Genomic DNA, 25,397 nt, shown 5'->3' with positions numbered 1-25,397 from the left:
TTAAAGAACATGAAACCAGCCATAAATTGTCAGAAAAGTAATACTTCCTGTTCGGCAGCTATCTAAAAACCACAATTTTCTCATTATATTAGAAAATAAAAATCCAAGAAAAGACAAACATATGCTCAGTGAAAGAGATAAGAAGATATTAGAGTCACAAAGTTCTAAGGAAAATCTATGACTCAGTGAGCAATGAAATATCATGAACAAGAACAGCAACATAAACTGCTGGGCCCTACCCATAGCTCACAGTAATATGCATGTCAAGCTAATACCTCTGATTGAATTCCATGTCAATCTATGGACCTATACAGGATGAAATGTTAAAATAAATATGAAAGCCATTCAGATTGAAAAATGAGAAACTATATTATCTATTTCTATAGAATTATTTTCATATACAAGGAATTCAGTCACTTGTATAAAAACATCACCCTAGTATCTTAGTAATCTAGAGAATGACTATTGACACTGATGGAAAAAATGTGACATCATGATAAATCTTATCTTAGTTTTAAGAGGATAAAAAAATTATTTTTAACCTTTATATCAGCTTATATATATTAACCAGACATATATGAATAATTCAGAATACTAAACACAAATACTGTTTTATATGCATAAATATATACTTAAATATGTGCATTTAAACACAAGTATTACATATTTGTGTACATATATGCACATACATATACGTATTTTGTGACACATTTCATATATATATATGTATACAAAATATGATGTCCTTTTTCAAAATATGCGCAGTGGATTATTTTTTGGGGAGAAGGTCCGTTTTTATCCTTTCAAAGCCCATGTGCACTCAACTTTTTACACTGAATTATTTATATATTCTTTGTACTTTGATAGTCCAAAATACGCACTATACTTATCAATTATTCAATCAACAAAAGAAATTTTCAAAGCAATTCTCCCATGTGAAAGCATGGCAGAGGCTGAGTCTGTTTACACAACAAAGGACACCGGCATATGGACAGAGAAAAACCACAAGTAAATGGAAAGAATAAATGAAGGCGCACTAGGAAATCTAGGGAAAAATAGTTGAATGAAGCAATGACAGTGTTTCTGGCTAACAGAGAATTTTTTACGAAAGGTTTTCTCTACCCTCAGGCACAATTACAACAGCTGTACCATATAGCCTCTATCAGTCATAATCTAGAATGGTGCCTCTTTCTATTAACCAAGCAATAGAGGAGCAAAAATTACTTATGCCAGTCCATATGAGGCACTGTGTTTGCTGCAATACATACTGATGGCTTAATTAGGTGAACTGTGTGGCACATGGGGTTTTTCAAGCCAGGTTCGTCACAAAGGCCATATCATCAAAGCAAAATGGTCCTGGGCTCTACAGCTAGATCACAAATACGAGTTTCTTCCTTGAGTGTCTTGAAGCTGACTGTGTCTGTTAGTTTGCTTCCATCTACTTAAACAATTAGGTGAAGCCTCACACTAGTCCACCAAGGCTAATAAAGAGCCATGGAATTGAGTACAGCTGGCAATTTCTCTCATTATTAAGATCTCATCTTCCACTGGGTGACGGTCTCTAGAAAATAAGGAATGTATTTTATTTTTTTCTTTAAATATTTCTTCCCTTTCAAGACTTGACACTTCTATTGATGGGATTTCCAATTCTATTTAACACCCAGAAATACACAAATATAAAAAAAAGTAAACCAGGGTCACACTGCAATGTCAAGCAACACATAAGAATCAAAGAACTTTAAAAACGTGTTTGTGTCAGTAAAGGGATATGAGGAAAATGCCTGAGAAAAACAATTACACTGAGAGAATAAATCATACGTGCCAGATATTTTAACAGACATTTACTCCATGGTTTGGTTGTAATATTAATCTTGTGAGTACTAACTTTAACTTGGTTAATTTTCCAGAAAAGTTTGACTAGTGTTAATATCTACACAAAAGAAGGCAAATAATTATATATATGTGAATGGTGACTTTAAATAACACTACAATTCATTTTGAAATTAAGTCCAGCAAAAAACATAAAGCAAATACTGGTTATAAAACCAAACAAAAGTATGTTATTATGCTCATACGTTTTCTATTTGATTTTTTAAAATAAGTATATATTGTAAATCATCTAACAATAAATACATATTAAATCAAATCACAGTGTGGCACTCTACGCCTGCCTAGTTTCATGAATGATGCCACCTTAGCCTATCCTCCACCAATGAATCTTCGGGTCATTCTTGATGCCTCTTTCCTTTTCCCCTCACTTCCCATTCTCACCCAGCTTCTCTGACTCTACATCCTACATATTTTTTCAAACCTGTCTCCTTCCCATCTCTGTTGCCCCATCTGTAATGAGGCTTCTGCCGTATTCTTTTTCTGTAACCTCTTCCTCTCATTAATTTATTCATTTATTAATAAACATTCAGTCAATAATTTCTATGTACTACTTATTCTTTCAGGTATTGATAATACTTTTGGAAATATCCAGGAATTGTTTCCTCTTTTCTATCATAATCACAATTTATTGTAATTAGAAAATTAGACATGTAACTGGTTTCTAGTCTTTCTCCTCTACAGAGAAAGAGAAAGAAAGAAAGAAAGAAAGAAAGAAAGAAAGAAAGAAGACACCAAGACTGTCTTCATTCACACTGTCTTCTCCAACCTTATATTAGGTGTTAAATAAATATTTGTTGAATTAATAAATGAAAAATAAAAGAAACAATTTGATGTACTACATTTCCACTGAATTACAGTTCAGAAAATAAGAATCTTACTGGGTTATTCTCCAGCTAATTCCCTCTCATTGGCTTCCTTCTGACCAGTGTTTACATTTAAAGCTGCTTAGTATAGTGCAAAAGGTTCCTCAAGATCTGAACTTCAAATCACTCTCTGGACTCATTTGCAAACATCCCTTAGTATGCACTTTTCCTTTCTACCAAACAAAACAAGAATTCTTATAATCATCATAGCTCTGTCTCTTGGCATAAGCCTGAGATTTTCTTTCCCACTCACCTCTTTTCAACCAGATAGAACTCCTAAAACCCAAGTTCCTTCACCTGCTCTGTGAAGTCTTCCATCACCTCCCCAAGGTGTTACTCCACAGGACCTCATCCTTGCTCACATGTCTTTTTTCTCTCAATGGCACTTGTAGTTAGTTACTGTCCCACTACAACCTAATAGTGAAAACTAGGATAGTAATACCCATTTGTAGATAATATTATTTTCAATGTTAGTAAGAGTGACTTCCACATATTGGATCCTCTCAGGGTCACAAGATTTTTATTATTTTACCTATAATCCAGACACAGATAACACAGCAAATTCTGACATTTTTTCCAAGGAGTAAACTGACATAGGAGGAGATTAAGTTATTAACCACGGTAGCACAGCTAATATATAGCAGAGATATTGTTCAAACACAGGCCTATTTGTACCAAAGTCGCCTTTTCTTCATTAGGACATTTTGATATTCTTGACGTTTCTGAGTAGTCTCTCTTTCTCTCCCTTCCTTCTTTTCCTTCCTTCTTTGGTATGGGTGGGTCCTTTATTATTTTTGTTAAAACTAAATTGTGAAAAGTAACATTCAGAGAACATTTGGTTTCTCTTATTTTGTGGCTTACTTCTAGCTTTCTATAAGGCTTACAGAAATGTGTGAAACTAAGATTTTCTTGTCTTTCATTGTAGTGAATGTTGTTTTAAAGTATAATGTTTAGACATAAGTCATAAATTCATACTTTGTCTTTTCAAGGCTCTTAACAGAACTACTTTCCCACTAGACATACTGGCACAGTGTGGGCCAAGAATTCAGTTAGGGGGCCATGAAAATACTTTTTAATTTATTTTAAAATCAGAAGAAGAAAATAAACTTTTACCGTCAAAGAATATATTCATGTTGATACCAATAGAGTTTTAACATATAATGTTTAATAGTCTTATGAAGGAAAGAGGCCCAGAAAAGCAGAAGTATCTAGGGCTCCTGTTAGTTATGATGCAACCCCGGTTTTTAGTCCCTTTTTACAGACAATTTACATGATTGATACATGACCCTAATTTGGATACAAATTCCCAGCCATTTAATGTCTGAGTCAACACTTTATTCAGGCTTGGGCAAAATTTAAGGGAAATTGTACCCATTAGGCAAAACTAAGCTAGAACTGTGTAATTTTTAATTATATGGGTTAATTTTTACCAATCTATTTATTAGTTCAATGGTTTTTTTTCTTGATCTAATGTCTTTTATCCAATGTGAACAACTATATTTTTGAGTGTATAAATATTACTATGGATAAAAATAGCAAGAAACATAAGTAAAAACAAGGCAAAATAAGTCAGGAGTAGCCTCAAATCTGCTTCCCAAATCCTTACAAAATATAAAATAAATATCTTCAAATACTTTCATCTCTTTCCCATGAAAATTTTTAATCTACTTAAACCTTGTCAAAAGCAGTAGTTCTCAAATTTTCCATGTATTAGATAAATTGGGGGCATTTGGAAAACTGCAAGTTCCAGGGCGTCCAGCCAAGGCTCCCTGCTTCAGTGTTCCTGCCACGGGCCCTGGCAAACTGTTTTTTAGTAAATATCTAGTGTTTCTGAAAAAAATAATCTATGGAAAACACTGAGAAACAATTCCCTAATCCTAAAAATTTATCAATTAGCATATCCAATCAAATCACTTTTCTTTATAGTAACACCTCTATCAATGCATAATTGGAAGAGTTAAATAATATTTTTAAGTATTTTTAAACCTAAATATTATATTCTAACAGAAGAGACAAGTAACTCTCTCAGTTTTTAAAATTAATTGATCAGTTCTGATAGTGTAGCTAAGAAAAATCAAATTGTTTTCCCATGAATGAGCAATATCATAGAATCTAAATAACGTGCATTTTCCTTACCGCTGCCCACAGCTACTATGCTATACAAAGCAAGCACAGCTGTTGGAAAAAAAATTCCTGTGGATAAAAACCTTCATAGGATGCTTATATGTAACATTATTAGCTAAATAAATTAGTTAAATAATTAAAGATATGCTTAAAGATTCTATCACATTTTAATTTCAGAAATTTACTTTCAATTTTTTTTGCATTATAAAGAAGATTTAAAAATCTGAAATAATCATTCAAATCCATTCAAAATCTGTTGAGCATGTGAAAACTAAAACAAAACACAAAAATTAGGAATATATGGGAATTGCATGCATATGCTTCCTATTATTTCTAGAATTTTACGTAAAATATTTTCTTTAAAATTTATAATTTATCTCTGGAAGATTCAAACCCAGATAACACTGAGCTCCCTGTGATTACCTTCCTTTGGGTATAATAGCAAGGTACTGAAGTGGTGGTGGGTGGATGGGTGGGGAGGGTGAGCAGTAAATCATTTCAGACAATTTCACACTCGAAGCTTGTTGACATGAGCAACCCTGTCAGCACCTGCATCTTTAATGAAGGACAATACTGCACATTTAGAGAACAGAGAGGGAAAAATAAATCACGTTTAACTTTAAAGTGGGCTGTCGGATTTATTCAAATAGAAATGCCACCTTGTGCTCCTCCCCCTCTGCGTACATTTCCATTTAAAGTCTTACAATAGACATCTCAAATTAAACATTTTTTTAACCAGAGTTGTTCTTCTAATTGTCAATTCAATTCCACTATATGCAAAATGGATGCTTTTAAACATATCATTTAACATTTGTCTTTCATTGTCTTCCTGACATCTGTTGCAATCAGAGGTGGACATTGAAAATATAAAGATGGGTATCGGTGACGTCCTTTGGTAGCAGAGATTAAATAAAGATGTGGCATAGCCCAGATACAGCAGGCCTCAGGAGAAAACCACAGTGGTCTAGGAGTATTTTATTTGTGAATAAGAAATGAGGGAAATTGACAAGAGAACGGTCTAGCAGTGGTTTTACTACAAAGGAGGCTTGTTTTAATGGCCTCTGTAGGCAATGAAGGCAACAACTCAAAAGGCTGGAGGGAGAGGCCCAGTCATTCTTATAATCCACTTCTGAATTACTCCTTTTCTCTTAAAATCGATTTAATTTTTACGAACAAGAGTATTTCTTGATTTAAAATGTACAAATAATTTCTTGTCACCTCCCTGACATACCAACCACTTCACATACACTGTTGTAAAACATTACCACAGTTTTATAAATGTATCATATAGGGCGACAAAGTAGAAAATAAAAAACATGAGCATTAAATTCATGTATTTTAAGCTCTCTTTAGTTTTAAAAATGCTTGCATGTTAAGATAGCAGTAATTACAGAGTTTTGACAGGTTTTGGACATAAATGTTCAAGTTGATTTGTCTTCTCTGAAATTACACAATACCTTCTTGAATGAAAAGATAGCTTTATATTCCATAGGTAAACCTTGCACCCCCACCACACGCATTTATGCATGCAATCCTTCTTCCAAATATCTACATAAACAAAGATGATTCAACACACTTGACCATTTTGTGATTTGATTACCTGCTCAATGACTAGATCATGGACTAAATTTGCTGACCTGGAGCAGTTATTAGCTGGGCAGACAGTGTAAGCATAACTACACTTAAGCTATGTCTACAGTCATAATTTTGGAAACACTTTTACTTAAATATCTTATTTACCCTGACAACTTGAAAGATAGTGAATTACTCTACACTTAAATTTGCACTTTTCATACACTTAAAAAAATGCATGACATTTTTTTCATATTGTGATTTTTTTGATATTTGATATTTGGTTCATTTGCTAATTTTAATCAATATTCAACAGAGTAGTGGTTGGAGAAGGGAATGTAGGAACAAGTTAAAAATAAAAACCTTTAATTTTAGTGTGTTAATCTAATTCAGCACCAAGCAGTTAAATGCACTTTGCTACAACAGGAAATTTTCAGTATACTTCCATCCTATGGAAATGCTTTTGACAGATGTAAATCTGTTTATTTGTTCACAACTCCCTTACCACTTAAGTCAAAGTGTTCATCTTAACCTAGCAAGGGGAAAAAATTCAAGCCCCTGGATTGAGAATCTTGATTTGTGCGTGGATACACAGGACAAATTAAATACAGTTGCTGAATATTAAGATAAATATAACAATAAAATAAACAAAAATCAAGCTTCATAGTTTGATCTAATGGAACACCATATTGTTTTATGAATAACTTGGCTAAATTAGTATGATATATTAAATACACCCAAGTTAACTACAATTTGTGCCCATAGTTTTATTTAAGAGGAAGGTCAAAATTATATTTTGATTAGGTATGTCATATATTTTTCTATTTTCCTCTACCATATCATTGGGTTTAGTTAATTTCCTGTAAAACAATGTAAGTAGAGCATCTTACAGCAATGTTACTCTAGCATCATTAATAAAATTATGACTTCAAGAAAACAGGTTTCTAACGTCACCAAGCACAATAGTAAATGTGGTGGCAACAAATAAGCATGTTGCATTTTTATTCTGACATTGTTGAACCTGTTAATTAATATGTCACTACTCTAAAGGGATCCCGCTTTTAAACATTTCACTTTTCTGGATGTTCCTTTTTCTATGGTACCGACATGCCCTGGGACTTTGCTGTTCCTTCCGTGCTACACATTTCTGCCCCACTACAATTCTTCTTCTGCCACTCTAATTCACTTCGTTAATATAATAACTCCTTACATATTTCAGTAACGGTGAATTGTTCTCAATTTTCTCAGTTTCTCATGGGAATTAATAAAGTGCTCTATATTGAAGAATAATATTTGATCCCTGAAATTTATCAGCACACATACTTAAGAAACCATTCACACAGACTTACAAGTTCCAAAGAAAATGAACGAGTTTGACTTAGAACACATAGAATAGAAAATGAATTTAAAGCAAGAAGGAATACTGATCAAGTTTTGATGAAACAAATGATGGCACTTACCTGGGATAAGCTGTGCCAGGAACAGGTGATTTTTTGACAAGCTGAGGAGTGATATTATGACCAAAAAAGGAACATGTTTCCATTTCATCTTTGTCCCTTCCTTGCATTACACCCAGCCAGTGACACAGATATGTTTTATCTGGAAGGCAAAAAAAAAATTTAATCATTAGCCATGTTGAGATAAAAATAATATTTAAAATATTGTGGAAAATTATAGTTCAAATGCATTTGAAATGCCATTTTCCAAAATGATAAGGCATACAAACAATGAAAATGAATATAATTTGCACAGAATATATTTTAAGATACACATTCTGAACAAATGTAGTATTTATTAATTTTGAAAATTCAGTCTCAGTCAGATATTAATAATAAATGATTCCCTGTTTTTCTCTACCCTTCAGGGGATGCCAGATAAGTACAAAACACATAGTTATGTATATATAATATATATAATATACAATGCATATTCCTATACTGTATGGTTATATTTAGGAAAATGTATAAGGGGAGTCTTTTGGCTCAATGATAGAGTTTTCCAGGATATGATAGAAAACTAAAAAGATAAAGACAGGTAATAAGGAGTCACTGAAGATTTTAATGAAAGATGACAATATGATCCACACTATTTAGAAGATAACTGGTAGGAATGTGAAAGATAAGGTAATTTTGAGGAAAATTAGCACAGAGGTCATAATAATAGTGCAGAAACTTAGAATGTATGCTTATAAAGGACGCTGGCAGAGGAAACAGATAGCTGGTGTCCAGTGAGGAGTCAGGAGACATTATACAAGTATACCTTGCAGGACTTGGTAATTGATTAGATTTGGGAGTTGAAAAATGATGATATTTACTCATTACTCAAAAATATTAATAGCAGGTCAGCCCAATTGCATAGTGGTTAAGTGTGTGCACTCCACTTTGGCAGCCCGGGGTTCATCGGTTCGGATCCTGGGCACAGACTTACACACTGCTCATCAAGCCATGCTGTGGTCGCATCCCACATAAAATAGAGGAAGACTGGCACATATGTTAGCTCAGCGACAATCTTCCTCAAGCAAAAAGAGGAAGATTGGCAACCGATTTTAGGTCGGGGCCAATCTTCCTCACAAAGAAAAAGAAATACATAAATAAATCTAGCACGATATAAAATGTAGTTTGTCCCAAAAGAAAAATAAAATTCTATCATTCATTTTTGTGACAACAAAATTCTATCATTCTGTCATTCAGAGTGCCAACTCAACAAAAGGATGACCAACTTGACTCTCTAGGTTTATCTGCATATAGCTATTGCCAATTTGTCTATTTGAGCTGAGCTGTTCTGCCTTTATTAATCACTGCAGAGTTAACCGTCAAGTCTTCCTTTAGCTGACCAGCCTAATCCTCCTGCCAAACAGCAACAATCACCTGACTGCACTTAAGATATTTGAGGATTATTTCTTCTTTCTTAAGAATTCTGCAAGCACCTCCTGTCCAGGCTAGAACTCTGCTTCTGAGGAAACATTCTTGTTTGCGTAGTTTCACATTTGTTGCCCATCTTCCTTGTCCTGGGGCTAATGTTCTTGTAACTCTCCTTATCCTGGTATATTACTCACAAATGACATTTTTTACCCAGATTATCTTTCACGCGTTCTCTGTTATAAGTGCCAAATTATAGTAGAAAGTCGATTAGATTTCAGAGAAGCACAAACCTAGAAGGGCAGTTCAATTCTTCAATCCATACTATCCAGTTGTTAGTCTGTCCAGAGGCTCCTTTTCAGGGTTATCCATTGAATGTTTGACTTATACTCACATTTCTCAGGGGTGTACAGATGATTAGTTCTTTCAGAAAAAAATGTGTAAATGTACTACACCCTGGGAATTTCTGCTTGAGTGGGTTTTGATATAATAGTTGCCCTATCTTGTTGTTTTCTTCCTGCGTAGGGATTTTCTCATATTCCTTCTCTAATATTTGATTATTGTGTGCAGTAGATATTGAAGTTCCTGTTTTGGAATAAACCCTAGACCTCTGATTCCTTAAATGTGCATAAGCAGATTTGCCTCAGCATTTGAAGTAAAAAAAAGCATGTTCAAATCTAGAGGTTGCTTATGATTTGCTTATTATTGGAAAATTTAGAATGATTATATTATTTAAAAGATATTTTATAGTATGTTTATTGAAACTGAGATTTTCATACTTGCGGTTAATTATATTCTAACTGTATTTCATTACAATTACATGTGGCTTATTTGTAGCAGGCTGCTATTGATAAAATAAAGGCCCTTATCAAACATGGACATTCTTATTTTAAAATGAATGCAATAATCATAAGAAAATAAACATAGACATATAAACATTTATTATAGCTGGCTGAAGTCCTGCAAGTTATGTTAACAGGCAGATATTATTTCAAACTTCTATAATGTTTCAGTATGAACATTTGTAAAATTTTTATTATTTAAGGATAATTAAGCGAATTGACATAGTAAGGGGCTAATAATATAACATGATTTTAAGCTGGGACCCACAGATCAGAAGTAGCAACTGCAATACTTATCATTGTATGCATATCAGAATATCTTGAAGTTTTGATCTCCAAGTCTTCTCTGAATGTGAAAGTACCCCAAGGTAGGATATAATCTTAATAGCAAATACACTAACCTCTTATTTAACATCACACCTTTTTACATATTAACAACAGGACAATTGAATTTAGTGAAGAATGTGATGAAACTGTATTCAAATGCTCTCTGAGTCTTACAATATGCTGTCTAGTGAATTCAACAATCACAACCAGAACCCTTTGTGATGCATATATAACCCCCTGTGGATGTGTACATATAGTGCCTATTATCAAGGCACTAAGACTGTATATCCATGTGGTTTTGAATTAAAGAAACTAGTGTGAAATAAAAAAAAGACAAAAAGCTGCAATATCCTTTTCTATTATGAAATATTAGACTAAATACAAGAAAATTACTGAATTATATAGTGCAATATAAATGCCTTAAAATATAATTTACAGGGCCTGCCTGGTGGCACAGCAGTTAAGTTCATGTGTTCCACTTTAGCGACCCGGGGTTCACCAGTTTGGATCCCAGGTGTGGACCTAGCCCTGCTTATCAAGCCATCCTGTGGCAGGCGTCCCACATAAAATAGAGGAAGATGGGCACAGATGTTAGTGTAGGGCCAGTCTTCCTCAGCAAAAAGAGGAGGATGGGGGGCAGAAGTTAGCTCAGGGCTAATCTTCCTTGGGGGGTAGGGGAAATATATATATATATATATAATTTACTTGGAACTGATAAGTGTATGGAAGTAAGTAGTTTAGTGTTTTAGAAACATAGATGGTAAAACCAAATTGTTTGAGTATGAATCCCAGCTCTACAGTTGTTTGACTTTGGACAAACAATGTGAACTCTCTTCATCTCATCTTTTTCAACTATGAAATGTGAATAATAATAATAGCCACCCACAACATTGGGTGAGATAATGTGTATGGAGGGCTTATAAGAAAGAGTATCTGCTTCATCGCCTGATATGGTGACCCTCAACTTCAAATGGCATCCAATGAGCTTCCTCCAGAATCATGACAGAATCAATCTTGGATTTCTATTTACATGTTGCTTCATCTTAATAGTGTCTGTTTCAGGTTTAACTTGCAAGACATTAGGGGTTTTGGGTTTTTTAATGAACTTTATTGAGATACAATTTATATATCATAAAACGAACCCATTTAAAGTGTAAGTTTCAATTCTGACAAACATATAGAGCTGCGTAACTTCCACCTCAATCAAGATGCAGATCCTTTCCACAGGGGCTTTGGTGTTAAAAGCTACCATGTTAGATGCATATGCTCTTCATGTGTACATGTTGCTAATGCACTTTGAAATAACAATAAATGCAATAATAGGCTGGCCTATCCTCTGCTTTAGGAGGATGATGGCCTCAAAGAGAGTTTACGAAAACATATTTTGGAAAAATCTTGTTCCACTGATTACTAATGGAACTTCTTAGAAAGTAAAAATGTTCCATAAGAAATTAATTTAGGTAAACGTATGTTTCAACAAAGTCAAAACATTTCTTTAAGCATACATTTTGGATTACTTTAGAGAATACACGTTCCCTAAACTTATCACTGCTTCATGATGACTATTTTTCAGCTTCTTCTGAAACTCTTCAGGAGAGATAGCTTTTTTGTTGTTTATTTTTTACATATTTGTAGGGAAGAAAACTGTATTTACCGAAGGTTTCCATGTTATTAACCAAAATTTATTCTCCTTTAAGTTACACTAGTCTTTCGGGTTTTTTTTTCCAGAGAATCAGAATATTTTGGGAGTCTTGTCTTCTTAGCCTTTTCATCTTCCTCAGATTAATTTTTAACTCATTATCAAACAACGAGTCAAAAGTTGGGAAAGTTGGAAATGTCCAACAAAACAACAAAATTAACAACTATTCATTATCTCTGTCCTAGTCTTAGATTAAAAAAACAACAGTGGCCAGTGGCGTAACAGCTATGCCTAAAAATTGTCTGTCCTTGGGGCTGGCCCCGTGGCCGAGTGGTTAAGTCCGCGCGCTCTGCTACAGGTGGCCCAGTGTTTCGTTGGTTCGAATCCTGGGCGCGGACATGGCACTGCTCATCAGACCACGCTGAGGCGGCATCCCACATGCCACAACTGGAAGGACCCACAGCAAAGAATATACAACTATGTGCTGGGGGGCTTTGGGGAGAAAAAGGAAAAAAATAAAATCTTTAAAAAAAAATAAATAAATAAAAATTATCTGTCCTTGTGAGATCAATGACTGGAAAAGGCCAGCTTCATTTTGGATTTTTCAAATAGATGAATCAGTCATCAGCCTACATGTGGAGTAAGAAGGCATTCTGCCTCTTTACCAATGAGACAGACTAAAGCATGTTCTACGCAAATAGGACAATCCTCCAAGAGCTTGTACAGGAAAACGAAATCATAAAAAAATTAAAGGTCTTTATGCAAATGAATCTTAGGAAAGTTCTGAAACTTTCAAAAAAATGAACAATCCAAAATTAGGTTTAATGAGACAGCTATAATTAAACAAATAATCAATAAATACTTTTGAACAGTTAATATATGGAGAGCTCTGTGACAAGCAGTAGAGAGTCAAATAGATATGAAACAAATCTACTCTCTTCACATTAGAGCAGCTGATAACTTACTGTGTATGAGTGGTAAAGAAAAAAAGGATTAGGTGGTTATAGAGGAAGTAGTCTGAAGGTGAGGAGGGGATCGGGCTGGTCTGGCCTTTAAAGAATGTATAGATGTTACACAGCTGCAAAAACCGGAAAAGACATTTAGTGGGGAGTACATGTGATGTGTAGATAAGCACAGCTACAATGCAAGCCTTGCGTAAAAAGGTAAAAATAAATAACACATAATGTATACGTAGCACTTCACTGTTTACTTACGATTTAATGACATCACATTTAATTATATTAGGAAGATAAGTGTTATCTTCCATGAGAGGACACAAGTTCAAAATCTTTAAGAAATTTGTCAGCATGAACACATGCAGTTATTAAACAAGTGAACTGGAATTAACTCTACGATTTTTCTTACTACAAAATCAAAATGTCAAAGAATTGGAAGGTTTTGAATGCAATACTATTTCAAAGCTTTTTCATATCAACAGCATGATGACATATGGGAATATAAAGCTTGGTAACAATTATATAACTTGGAAGTGAAAGCGAATCAGATAAAAGAAAACATGTAGAGGATTTTTAGTATATTCTAGTATGATGATCTTACAAAAAAGTCTACTAAGTGGAATAAAAAGAGGGAACAAATATTAAGACTTGCAAAGGAAAGGCAAAAGAATTTGGCGATGCACAGGACACTGGGGGTAACAAAAAAGAAATGTATGGTGCTCCTTCCAAAATTTCAACCGAGGAAATGGAAAGCTTAACAACTGTGTGTGTTTATGTGTCTGTGTAATTTTTGTAAATGACTGGCTAATCAACTCTTACTCTAGAGTTCTCTAGAATAATATGTGTGTAAGTCTATAGTTAATTCTAAGAATTTCTTATTGCTCCTGTTTAGTAGGAGGTCCATTTAATTTGAAATAATAATGTCAGAGGTGTATAATACCTTCTAAAAAAATGCATGTTTAATGATTTCAAATAGACAAGGCAAATTGAACAAATTACTACCAAATTCTTGTTAAGTTATTGTCATAGCTCCTATAAAGAGTATATTATTTGAAAATAGCATACAACATATAAGAGCAGAATACTTGAAGCACCAATTGAGGGCAAAATTGATTAAAATATTTCATTCCATATTTACTATATATAACACACATTAAGTATACATTAATCATTAAATATATATTAAATATACAATATATATTACAAACATTTGCCTTATAATTCATTTATAATACATTTGACTTCTCATATATTTAGGGAATATGTTTAAATTATCCCAAAACCTAAGTTATTAATATCCTAGACTTAAAGTGTCATTAACTCGGACTTCATTTATATACATGGAGTTTGTAAAGGAAAGAAAAGAAAGTAAGAAGAGAAAACTCTTTGGAAAATAAGTTTGAAATCAATATTGAGAATAAAATACATGAATAGAAAGTAACGGGAGTAAACAACAGACAAAGAGAAGCCTTGAAAATCTGGTAGGGAGTTAATCAGGAGTAGGAGAAGTAAGGAAATTAGCAAGATGTTCAGTGGTTTGTCACCTAATTTCTTGAAGATCCTGGATGTGTAGGCACAGCTACATTACTATTCACACAGGAGTTTTATTTGGACAGATCATGGACCCTATATCCAATTAAACCTCCATTCATTTCACAAAAGACTAATTAATTCTCATCACATTTCCAGGAAACAACATATTAAACATACTGTGGGGAAGCTCGGGGCATAGTGATAAACCTGAGACTGTATATAAAGACTGAGATAGTTTGAGACTTTTATTCTATACCCAAGTGCTGAAGTAGTCTATTAAGTCAAGATAGAATCAAACAACTTTTTTTAACTTAATTTGTCAGATCACATAATATAGTCCTTTATTAGTCTGATGTAGACAGACAAGTTACCATCCATGGATAGTCAGAGAGAAGACAAAGAAAAGTAATCAAAGATATACATCCTTTTAGAATTTGTACTCCTCAACCTATACCAAATTCAGAAAAGTTAAGCGCCATAGCCTGAAAGTTTGTGTCCCCTCAAAATCCATGTGTTGCAACCTAATTCCCAATGTGATAGCCTTTGGAAATGGGGCCTTCAGGAAGTGATTAGGTCATGAGAATGGAGCCCTCATGAGCAGGATTTGTGCCCTTATAGAGACTCCAGAGAACACCCAGCTTTTCCCGCGATGTGAGGACACAGTGAGAAGGTGCTGTCTATGAACCAGGAAGCGGGCCCTCACCAAGCAACGAATCTGCCAGCGCCTTGGTCTTGAACTTACAACATCCAAAATTATGAGAAATAAGTTTCTCTTGTTTATAAACAACTCAGTCTTTTCTTAGAGCAGCCTGAAGGAACTAAGATAACAATCATTATGATATATAGAACCAATATTATTGCAATGGATCTGCTTTACTCCTGAAGACTTCCACATTCTGAACTTCTCTTTGTTTTGTACATTTCACTGAGTAGAGTGTTGAAAGACACAGCAGTAGAATTGGTTATTAATATTTTTGCAAAGAAAAATATGAAAAAGATTATTACCAACTAGCAGTAAAAAAAACTTCATCATCCTATTGTATGTACTAAAGATGTGATTGTGTTAGAATTATAAGGGAATCATCTCAAAAAAAGGAAAAACTATTTTATTGCTACAAAATGAGAATCAGAAGCATTAGATGGTTCCTAAAACACTGCACAAGGACTATTCAAAATACTGATTGACATCTTCAAATAAAGTACTATGAGCAGTCTAAAGACAAATTAATGATCACTGAAAGTTCTACTTAGCGGCTGGTCTCCTTTCAGCATGCTGAAGCCAGCACTTCATCAGTGGTTTAAAGCAATGCTAATGTGACTTCCGGATTAGATATTTTAATACGGAGTATTCCAAGATTCACATACGCATTTCAAGATTAATATATAAAGTCAATAAAGACAGTAAAATGGTTGTCAGCCACTGGCTAGACTATGTTATCAAAATGATGGAAATGCAGTTATGTATAAAAATAAACATAATGTGTTATCCACGGGGCATGATGAAGATAAACACCAGTTTCTCTACCGTTGCTACCATAATCATTAAAGAATCAATGGCAAATTAAACTGCACAAATCCTTAGGGGGAGAGAGAGAAAAAAAAGCACAGCAGTAAGTGCAGAAAGACTCAAATCAATTTCTCTCACTAAGCATAGTGAAGTTCATCAGTACTGCTAGCATAAAGGCAAAGGGAAAGACAGCAAAATGGAGGTTTCATCTTCTCTTCTCTTTAATTATAGGGTTGCCTCAGGCAATGTAGTTTTCAGACTTGTTAAAAGAATTGTATTCATATAATAGTGGAATCATATTAAGAATAAAGAAATTTTAAAAGATGATATAATGTAAAGAAATTCCAAACGTAAAGATGTAGAATGTAAAGATGAAATGTAAAGAAAATTCTACCAGAATTTTTTTCCTTTTCTTATTTTGTAGCTAAAATGAAAACTGTCTACATCAGGCACTCTTTTCAAAACGAATGTTCAAATTCACAAGGATGGTTCCTTAAAAGTATACTCATGCACACAAAGACAAAAAGAAAGCAATTTTCAAACAAAAGCAATTTTCAAAATGCTGTGCTCACACGAGCTCAGTCAGATGAATTCTATGCCCACTTGACCTTCAATCATATTTTTCATTTCATCATTCTGATGAAAATTAGTGGGACACGTGATGTTTGGTCATCCCAGCTGAAAGTGAATACAGTTACAGACATATTTTTCTGGACAATATCATCTTTCAAGCAATGTAAATGGAAAAAAACATTAACAACTCCACTATTCAAAAAATAAATGCTGCCTCCAATAAGTTAGATTTATTTTAGCACTGCTAACAAAAAATCAAAGAGATCATCTGCGTATTGGTTTGGTCAAAGAAAATTACATATGAAGCTGGCCTGGCTTGACACTACCTTGAGAGGGAAAAATGTAGAGTGGTAGAGAGAGCAGAGAGTGAGGGAACACAAGGAGAGAAAATAAGAGAAACTGAACAGTTGATTTAGCAAGCATGTTCTGCTGGCAATTCCTGGAATTAACAACATCCAATTGTACAGCAAGTGAGGTTAGTTATCCTCTGAACGCCGTCTGCTTTCAGAGAGTGCTGCCGTGTTCATTCTCTTCTCTCTGTTTCATCTAATCGAAAAGGAATGTCTGGTGACTTTTCACTTTAGAAAACAAGACTTCAATTAAAGCCAGCTACACCACGAGTTTAAGATGACACATCCAAGCTGTGCTACTTTTAAGCTTTACTAAATACAAATATGAGGTTAAAAAAAAGTATATTTAATGGAATATAACGTCACTATTAGATTACTTTCTCTAAAAACTAAACAAGATATACCAAGAATATATTAAAATGACTATACTCATGTGTCTATATTTCACATTGAATTCTTTTCTTTAAGAACCTATTATGTGCCATCCTAAGAGTCAAAAACAAACAGGACACAGTCCTTGCCTGAGAAGAGCCTGTAGTATGGCAGAGAGAAGCAGACCCAGATACATTAAATATAGGATGCTAATTTCTATAACAGAGTCAAATAGAGGGCTGCTCTAAGAGAAGAAAGAGAGAACAAAGTAACTAGGCTTCTGGCAAATTGGAAAATGTTCATCACAGAAGTGAACATTTCAGATAGATCTTGAAGGAAAAGCAGTTTGATCAAGCCAAATGAGTTTAGACCTGGAGAGGAACGGAATTCTAAACAAAACTACCAACTGTGCAAAGGCATAGAGGAAAGAATCTGTTTGAAGAACAATAATGGTTTCATTGGAACGGGATCTCAGCTGACATATATGTGTGAGGCAGTGATTGGAGAAGAAGTTGAAAAAATAGACGGAGGCCAAAATGGGTAAAGGGCTTTGTGTGCAAAAAAGATGTTTAAGCAGAAGGATGAATTGAACAAATGTGGTTTTTAGGATAAAAACTCTGAATCACGGACATAAAGTGGGAAAGTCTGAAGACCATGATTGATCTGCATAGGTTATTGCATAAGTTACTATGCAATACTCTACAATTCTAGCACCATGCCTGCCACGTAGCAAACACTAAATGTTATTGAATTAATGGACGGATGAATGAGCACAGTAATATGAACACAGTGATATGCATCTGAACTAATGTACCTGCAGAGGAGATACAAGTATAAACCCCAAATCTGTAATATTCACGAAGTCCATATGTCTATGAAGATTGCCATTACATTAGGCAAGGAATCATGGTGGTTAAAGAAAGAGAGCACTTACAGAAATTTCACCCTTACCAATATTACCCACAGCAAAATGTACTCAGTTTTCATTATCATTTGCTTTTATTTCCCAAACAAATTAATTTCAAACACGCTGCCTTGAATGTGTATGGAAGCCTAAAATTGGTTCAATTCTATTGGGAGATGAGTCACAGCATCATTTTTAAACGGATGTGACACTTAAATTAAAATCTATTACTTTGGGTTTGATTTTTTTAGTGCCTAAATAGCTATGTTCTTTACAACTATTCATATTAAAGCTCAATATTAATTTCCAAGCTGTGAGTGGATTGCAGATTAATACTTAAATGAGCTGCAAATTTTTAGATAGCTTAAGAGCAAATAGCTCCAGAAATATCATTATCCAAAATGCACAGATAGCCTAGTGGAGCCTAGCAATTGCCTTCACTTGTGTTGGGTTAGTTTATGAAGATATAGCAGCAGAGAGGGGACAAAGGGAGCAAGCATTAAATTTCAGACTGACTCTTAGTCATGCTATAGTAAGAAAGACATTAATAAAGTAACAGAAGAGCAGGTCAAAAGTAATTTTAATATGTCAACATACACAAAGACTTGTAAAAAAAAGATTCACACACAAAAGGCTGTGCATGAAAGATGAGGAAAAATTTCTGTGGCTGGCAATTGTGTTGCATGCATTCTAGAAGGCAAGGGTTTTTGAAAGGCATTTAGTTTTAAACCACTCAGTGTTCCTGTGAACGTCCTCAGCAGGACCAGAAATGGAGGGTTCAATTTTCAAAGATAATTGTGTCAGATAACTGTCTCATGCCTTTTCAGCAAGAATCTGATAAACACCTAATTACTAACCAACTGATTTCAGAGCTGCATAGCTGGCCTGGTGTGAAGGCTAGATGGAAAGACTGGGCTATTCAATGTATCAAGAGGGAAATGCAGTGAGATTGTAAATTAATTCCATTTACTTGGCTAATGAAATCTTACCAATTACTCTAAGAAATAATTTATTTTGACAAAAGAGCAGAAATTTCAACATAAAATCAATTATAGCCACAAAAGTCACTTCTCACCACAACCCATTTAAAACAATTACTGATTATAAAAATAGCTTCCCCTGGAATTTCAGGTAGCTTATTTTCTTTGGGCAAGCTTTGTGCAACTATACTGATGCCATTCTTCTGCTGAAAAAAGCAAATCTTAATATTTTAGGCTGTTAGTATTTGGTTCAACTCTTTTTTTTTTTTTTGAGGAAGATTAGCCCTGAGCTAACTACTGCCGATCCTCCTCTTTTTGCTGAGGAAGACTGGCCCTGAGCTAACATCCATGCCCATCTTCTTCCACTTTATATGTGGGACACCTGCCACAGCATGGCATGTCAAGCAGTGCCATATCCTCACCCAGGATCCAAACCAGCAAACCCCAGGGCCGCCAAAGCAGAACGTGCGCACCTAACCACTGCGCCACCAGGCAGGACCCTGGTTCAACTCTTTTAATAAAGAGATTCACCATAATGCATGACTGTTCACTTTAAATGTATTTGTATGGAAACTCAGCTGGACTCTTGACTACTTCTGAACGTGGCTCCCTATCGTATTCCTGGCCTTCACTTGCTATTCCTTGTTGTCATATGTAACGTAATGTGTAAAATTAAGACTCAATATGACATGCTGACTTGACATCTGGTGAAACTGGGCCAGCCTCAAATGGCCTAGCTGCAGGTTTCACTCCCCACTTTACTCCTATAGACAAGGTCCTCTAGCCAAACCTTCCTTATCAAGAGGACCAGGCACAGTTCCTGCTATCCCTGAGTATAGGGTTTCACTACTCAGCCAGCCCATGAAATTATTCCAACAAGACATCACATCCTCCCAGAGGAAGGAGGAACCCTGCCCTCTTGATACTACAAACCCTGCGTCCCACAGCCTCCGATTATTCCACTCTGTTCCACAGTGCTACCTCCATGTGACTCTGCACAGCACGTGGTGTCCCCTTTCCCAATGCTGTGAGTATAAGCAATAAACTACCATTGACCTCCTCTGTCCAGCATCGGATGCTGCGTGTCTAACCATCCCCATAACCCCATGGTGAGAATCCCTCCCTCACCAATGGGGTGAATATGAGGTGATTAAAACATCATAGGACCACTCAGATTTGTCTAAGGCACAGATCCTCCCTTTCTTTAAATAAATACGCCATTTGATTGGTATACTTCCAGGGTGACTGCCAAATTGTGGAGATCTGCAGAGGCAAATAAAATGACTGGAGGCTCTGAGTAAAATGTTTTCCTCCGTCAATGAATAACATATACTGACATGTATGGCACACTTCCCTCAATTCCTTCATATAGTCCCCATTGGCCTAGTGGCTACTTCCGTAAAATGATAGAGGATAAACTCAAACGAAGGACTGTTAACACGAAACAAAAACAAAGCACTCCATTGCCAAAGTGCGATTAGAAAAGGGACTCATCTCCTGAACAAGGATCATTGCATTTTAGCAAGTTATACACAACAGGTTTCCTTACCTAGGAGCTGTTCTTTAAATAACCATTTCCATCTCAAAGATAAGGAGACGATTTGGCAGAGGCAATTTTGTTTTTGGTTTTTTTTCCCATTACTTTTACATTCTGCCATGTACTGTCTCTATTTCCCATGATTTTAATATTTTTTGTCCTCAACTTATCCCTATTTTAGTCTAGCATGAGGTGAGAGGCAAAAAGTCAGATCGAGGTAGAGGAGGGAAAAAAATCAAAACAAAAATAGCAACAGGAAGTAGAAAGCACCTGTATGTTTTCCTGTTAAAGTTGGGATACGATAATTATTTGAAGATAATTATTGCATATCCTCACATCTACGCACTAAATTAAAGCATTTGAAAGGTTCTTCAGCTTTTAAAATGGGGAAATACTATAAAGCAATCCAAGGTAAATTAGTGAATTTTGGCAATGAGAAGACCATAGAAATAGTAGATATTTGGTTGTTATTCTATTTTATTCACTTTTAAATCCAGAAAATGATCTGAGCTTCAAGGTATGGAGAGTATTTTTTTGTTGCAAAGTAAATACACAGTTAAACAGAATTTGAAAAAGTAAATTGCAAATCCATGATTCTTTCCTGACAATTAGATCAAGGGTTAAAATTTATGCTGCAGGGGGCCCCATTCCCCACTACTAGATAGAAGTTGTAACTTTCTACATACTGGGTCTTTTGCATGGTAAAAATCTGAAAAATCATTACTTAGCCAACTTATTTTACAGTGCTTTTTCTAGAAAATTCTACCCCAATACAAATAGCTACTTTTCTTGTTTTGTTCAGGCCAATCTTACATCTCCGTCTTTTGTAACTTTTCCTCTCAAGTCATTTCCACCAGAATTCAAATATGCCCTACTATCTCACAACTTCAAGCAATACAAAAGAAAAACAACAGTCCAAAGTGTTTGTAGGGGCTGGCCCAGTGACGTAGTAGTTAAGTTCACATGCTTTTTGGTTTGGCGGTCAGGGGTTTGCAGGTTCGAATCCCAGATGCGGACCGAGGACCGCTTATCAAGCCATGCTGTGGCGGGATCCCACATAAAATAAAGGAAGATTGCCACAAATGTTAGCTCAGCAACAGTTTTCCTCACACACACAAAAAAGTATTTGTTGCTTGACTCCATATCCCATTCCAGTTATGGCCTTAACCGGTCATGTTAAGTTCCTTTAGAAAAGTTGTCTATATTCACTCTCCATTACCTTAACTCCCCTTCACTTTTCTCACCATTCCAATCTGACTTCTGCTTCTATCACAGCACTGAGAATTTTCTCACCAAGGTAGCCAATGGCCTCCTTCATGCTAAGGAAAAACTGTTGGAAATATTCCACACAGTTTTCTGCCTGTTCTTTTGGAAACCCTCTTCTTTGGGCCTCCATTTTGCTACATAGTCTTGGTTTTTCTCCTATCCTCTAGCCTGTACATTTTAGGGGACTATTTTGGATTCCCCTCCTTCTATTTCTCTACCTCACTCTTAAATATTTTAGTCTCTAAAGAGACAGCCCTGGATCTTCTTCTCTTTCTAGGTCCTTTTTGTAGAAAACTCCATCCATAAATACTGCCTATGTGCTATTTCTCCAGCCTAGCGCTCTATCATGAGGCCCAGGCCTATACACCCAAACAATTATTTGACATATTCACTTGCCTGCCTCAGAGACACCTCACATTTAAGAAGTGCAAAATTAAACTCTTGATCAAATCCCTCCAGGATCCATCCGTAGTCTAAATTCAGGCAACCACATAACGTTGTTTTGGTCAAAACAAACCACATATACGATGGTGGTCCCATAAAACTAGTATAGCCTAGTTATGTAGCAGCCTAGCTGAGGGTTACCATCTAGGTTTGTGTTAAGTACACTCTATGATGATTGCACCTAACAATGCATTTCTCAGAATGTATCCCTGTCCTTCAGTGACACATGGCTCTATATTCTCCTGTCTTTCCCAGCTCATCCATCCAGGTACTCATGCTACCTTCTTGAGTAGTATCTTCCCCTTGCCCTACTTTCCATATCCCAAACACCACTATTTTCTATTGATTTCACCCAGGTATTCATAGAAACTTGAGTTTCATCATCCTCCCTCCCTAACTTTCACGTCCAAACCATCACCAAGTCCTACTGATTGTATCTTTAAACTATTTATCAAATCTTACAATTTCCCTCCATCTTCTATATAACTGTTAGAAGTCATCATGATCTCTTGTCTGGATGTGACAACTGCCTCCTAAACAATTCCTCTATTCCTATCTTAGCTTCTATCTATCCATTCTCCAAATACAATGAGTTTTTAAAAAATGTTTTTGAGTAAACCATATTCAATGCAGCATGTATAAAGTACACTGATTTTTTTTTTTTTTTTGAGGAAGATTAGCCCTGAGCTAACTACTGCCAATCCTCCTCTTTTTGTTGAGGAAGACTGGCTCTGAGCTAACATCTGTGCCCATCTTCCTCTACTTTATACATGGGACGCTGCCTACCACAGCATGGCTTTTGCCAAGCAGTGTCATGTCCGCACCCAGGATCTGAACAGGCGAATCCTGGGCCGCTGAGAAGTGGAACGTGCAAACTTAATCGCTGCACCACCGGGCTGGCCCCTAAAGCACACTGATCTTAAGTATACAGATCAATAAACTTTCATGCATGCATGTGTTCATTTAGCCACTACCCTGATCAAGATATAAAATGTTTCCTACAATCAGAAGTTTCCCTTATGTTCCTTCCAGTCAGATCTTAGCTCCTCCATCTGAGGAAACCACTATTTTGACTTCTCTTTTATAATCACTTTTGCCTTTTCTTGAACTTCAAACAAACTAAATCATATGTACTAATGTGTGATTTACGTCTCACATATAATGTCTGTGGGATTCATTCAGGATGTTTTCAGTAGTAGTAGGTTGGTGTATTTTTATTACTATATAATATTCCACTATATGAATATACCACAATTTATTTATCCTTTTTTTTCCCCTATTGATCAGCATTTGGATTTTCTTCAAGTTATTGACTGTTCTGAGTAAAGTTCATGTGGCTATTCTTACACATGACTTTTGGATGGGCTCCTTTACAGCCTTATCTCCAACAAAATATATCTATCTTGTAAATTCAGAAGAATCCTTGTAAAAGCTAGATTTCAATATGTCATTTTCTCTCCAAAGACTTTTTACAGTGGCCTTTAAATGCTCATCCCATTGGGTCTAAACTTGGAGGCCCCGTTAAAGGTCTCTATAAACAAAGTCTGGGTGTATCCACATTTATTAGCCACTACTCTTCCATATGGACCCTTTACCCATCAGTCCAGCTTTTTATTTTTTTTCCTTCAGTCACCTCTCTTTTTCCCTTATCATTTCCTAGCAATATTTCCTTTTTTTTTTTTTTTTTGAGGAAGATTAGCCCTGAGCTAACTACTGCCAATCTTCCTCTTTTTGCTGAGGAAGACTGGCCCTGAGGTAACATCCATGCCCATCTTCCTCTACTTTACATGTGGGATGCCTACCACGGCATGTCTTTTGCCAACCAATGCCATGTCCGCACCCAGGATACGAACCGGCGAACCCCCAGTCCCCGAGAAGCGGAAGGTGTGAACTTAACCACTGCACCACTGGGCCAGCACATCTAGCAATATTTCTTTGCTCCAGTTTTCGTTTCCTCAAGGATAACTAGTGCATCCCCTTGATGCCTATTCAAGTTATGACATCTTTTGAATTTCTTTGGTATCTTACTCAAGTCACAATTGTTTTGAGAAATTTCCTCTGACCCCGGCTGGGCAGAGTCCAAATTTAGTATTTGATTGTATGCCTTTACTGTTTTCTGTTTAATAATTAATAAACTAGTAGAGCTAGATAACAAGATCAAATAGTACAAGTACTGTTTTTAATGTTCAAGAACTTTCCTAATCAAATCTGTCACTTCATAATACTTTGATAGACATCTTAATTATGAGATTACATGTCACTACAGTTTTGAATAGTATTGAAAGTCACGTCAAATAACATGGTACCATTTTGTGATTTAGTGTGTGTTCTTCATTTGTGTATTTGGGTTTTTCTTTGTTTTAAGCAGGAATAGAAAGCAAAACCTTGTGGTGTCAATTCGAGATCTTACGCTGAGAAACGGAGACAGAAGACCACAATAGCCATTGTGTCTGAAAGAAAAACGATATATAAACAGAAGATAGCAGAGTTACAAAGAAAACTTGCAGAAGAACCCATGGATACAGATCAGGGTAATAATATGTTAAGTGCCATTCAGTCAGTGTTGCCCAAACTCAGATGTTTATTGAAGAGGTACAGAAATTAAAAAGACGTAAGATTGAAAATGTCATAAGGAGCAACAATCATCTGCCTTTCATTATGAATTGTTAAAGACTGAAGCAGAACACCAGTAGTCAATACCACTAGTAGAAAAGGCAAGAGAAAAACAGAATGTAAAGAAATCACAGGAAATCAAATGAAGAGGATGTTTTTGGACACGTACACGTTTCTGCTTCTGCACTTCTTTTCATGGAAACTGTTAAGTATAAAGAACTCTGAGCAACATCTCAACTGACTTAGT

The 25,397-nt window shown here is 35.4% G+C and overlaps 1 protein-coding gene across 3 annotated transcripts in view; it reads right to left on the bottom strand.

Annotated features, from left to right (window-relative positions):
* ROBO1 (roundabout guidance receptor 1) overlaps positions 1-25,397 on the bottom strand; it is a 1,062,925-nt gene that overhangs the window by 908,237 nt on the left and 129,291 nt on the right. For all 3 annotated transcript variants that reach the window (XM_070597856.1, XM_070597864.1, XM_070597866.1), the window contains exon 2: positions 7,910-8,048. In XM_070597856.1, the coding sequence (XP_070453957.1) occupies positions 7,910-7,997 (88 nt within the window). In that variant the 5' untranslated portion in view covers positions 7,998-8,048. The remainder of the gene's footprint in view (positions 1-7,909; positions 8,049-25,397) is intronic.

The sequence above is a fragment of the Equus przewalskii genome, chromosome 27 (assembly GCF_037783145.1).
Source record: "Equus przewalskii isolate Varuska chromosome 27, EquPr2, whole genome shotgun sequence".
In the NCBI taxonomy this organism is placed as follows: Eukaryota; Metazoa; Chordata; class Mammalia; order Perissodactyla; family Equidae; genus Equus; species Equus przewalskii.
The sequence above is the reverse complement of the archived record's forward strand: the minus strand, read 5'-3'. Positions and strand labels throughout refer to the sequence as shown.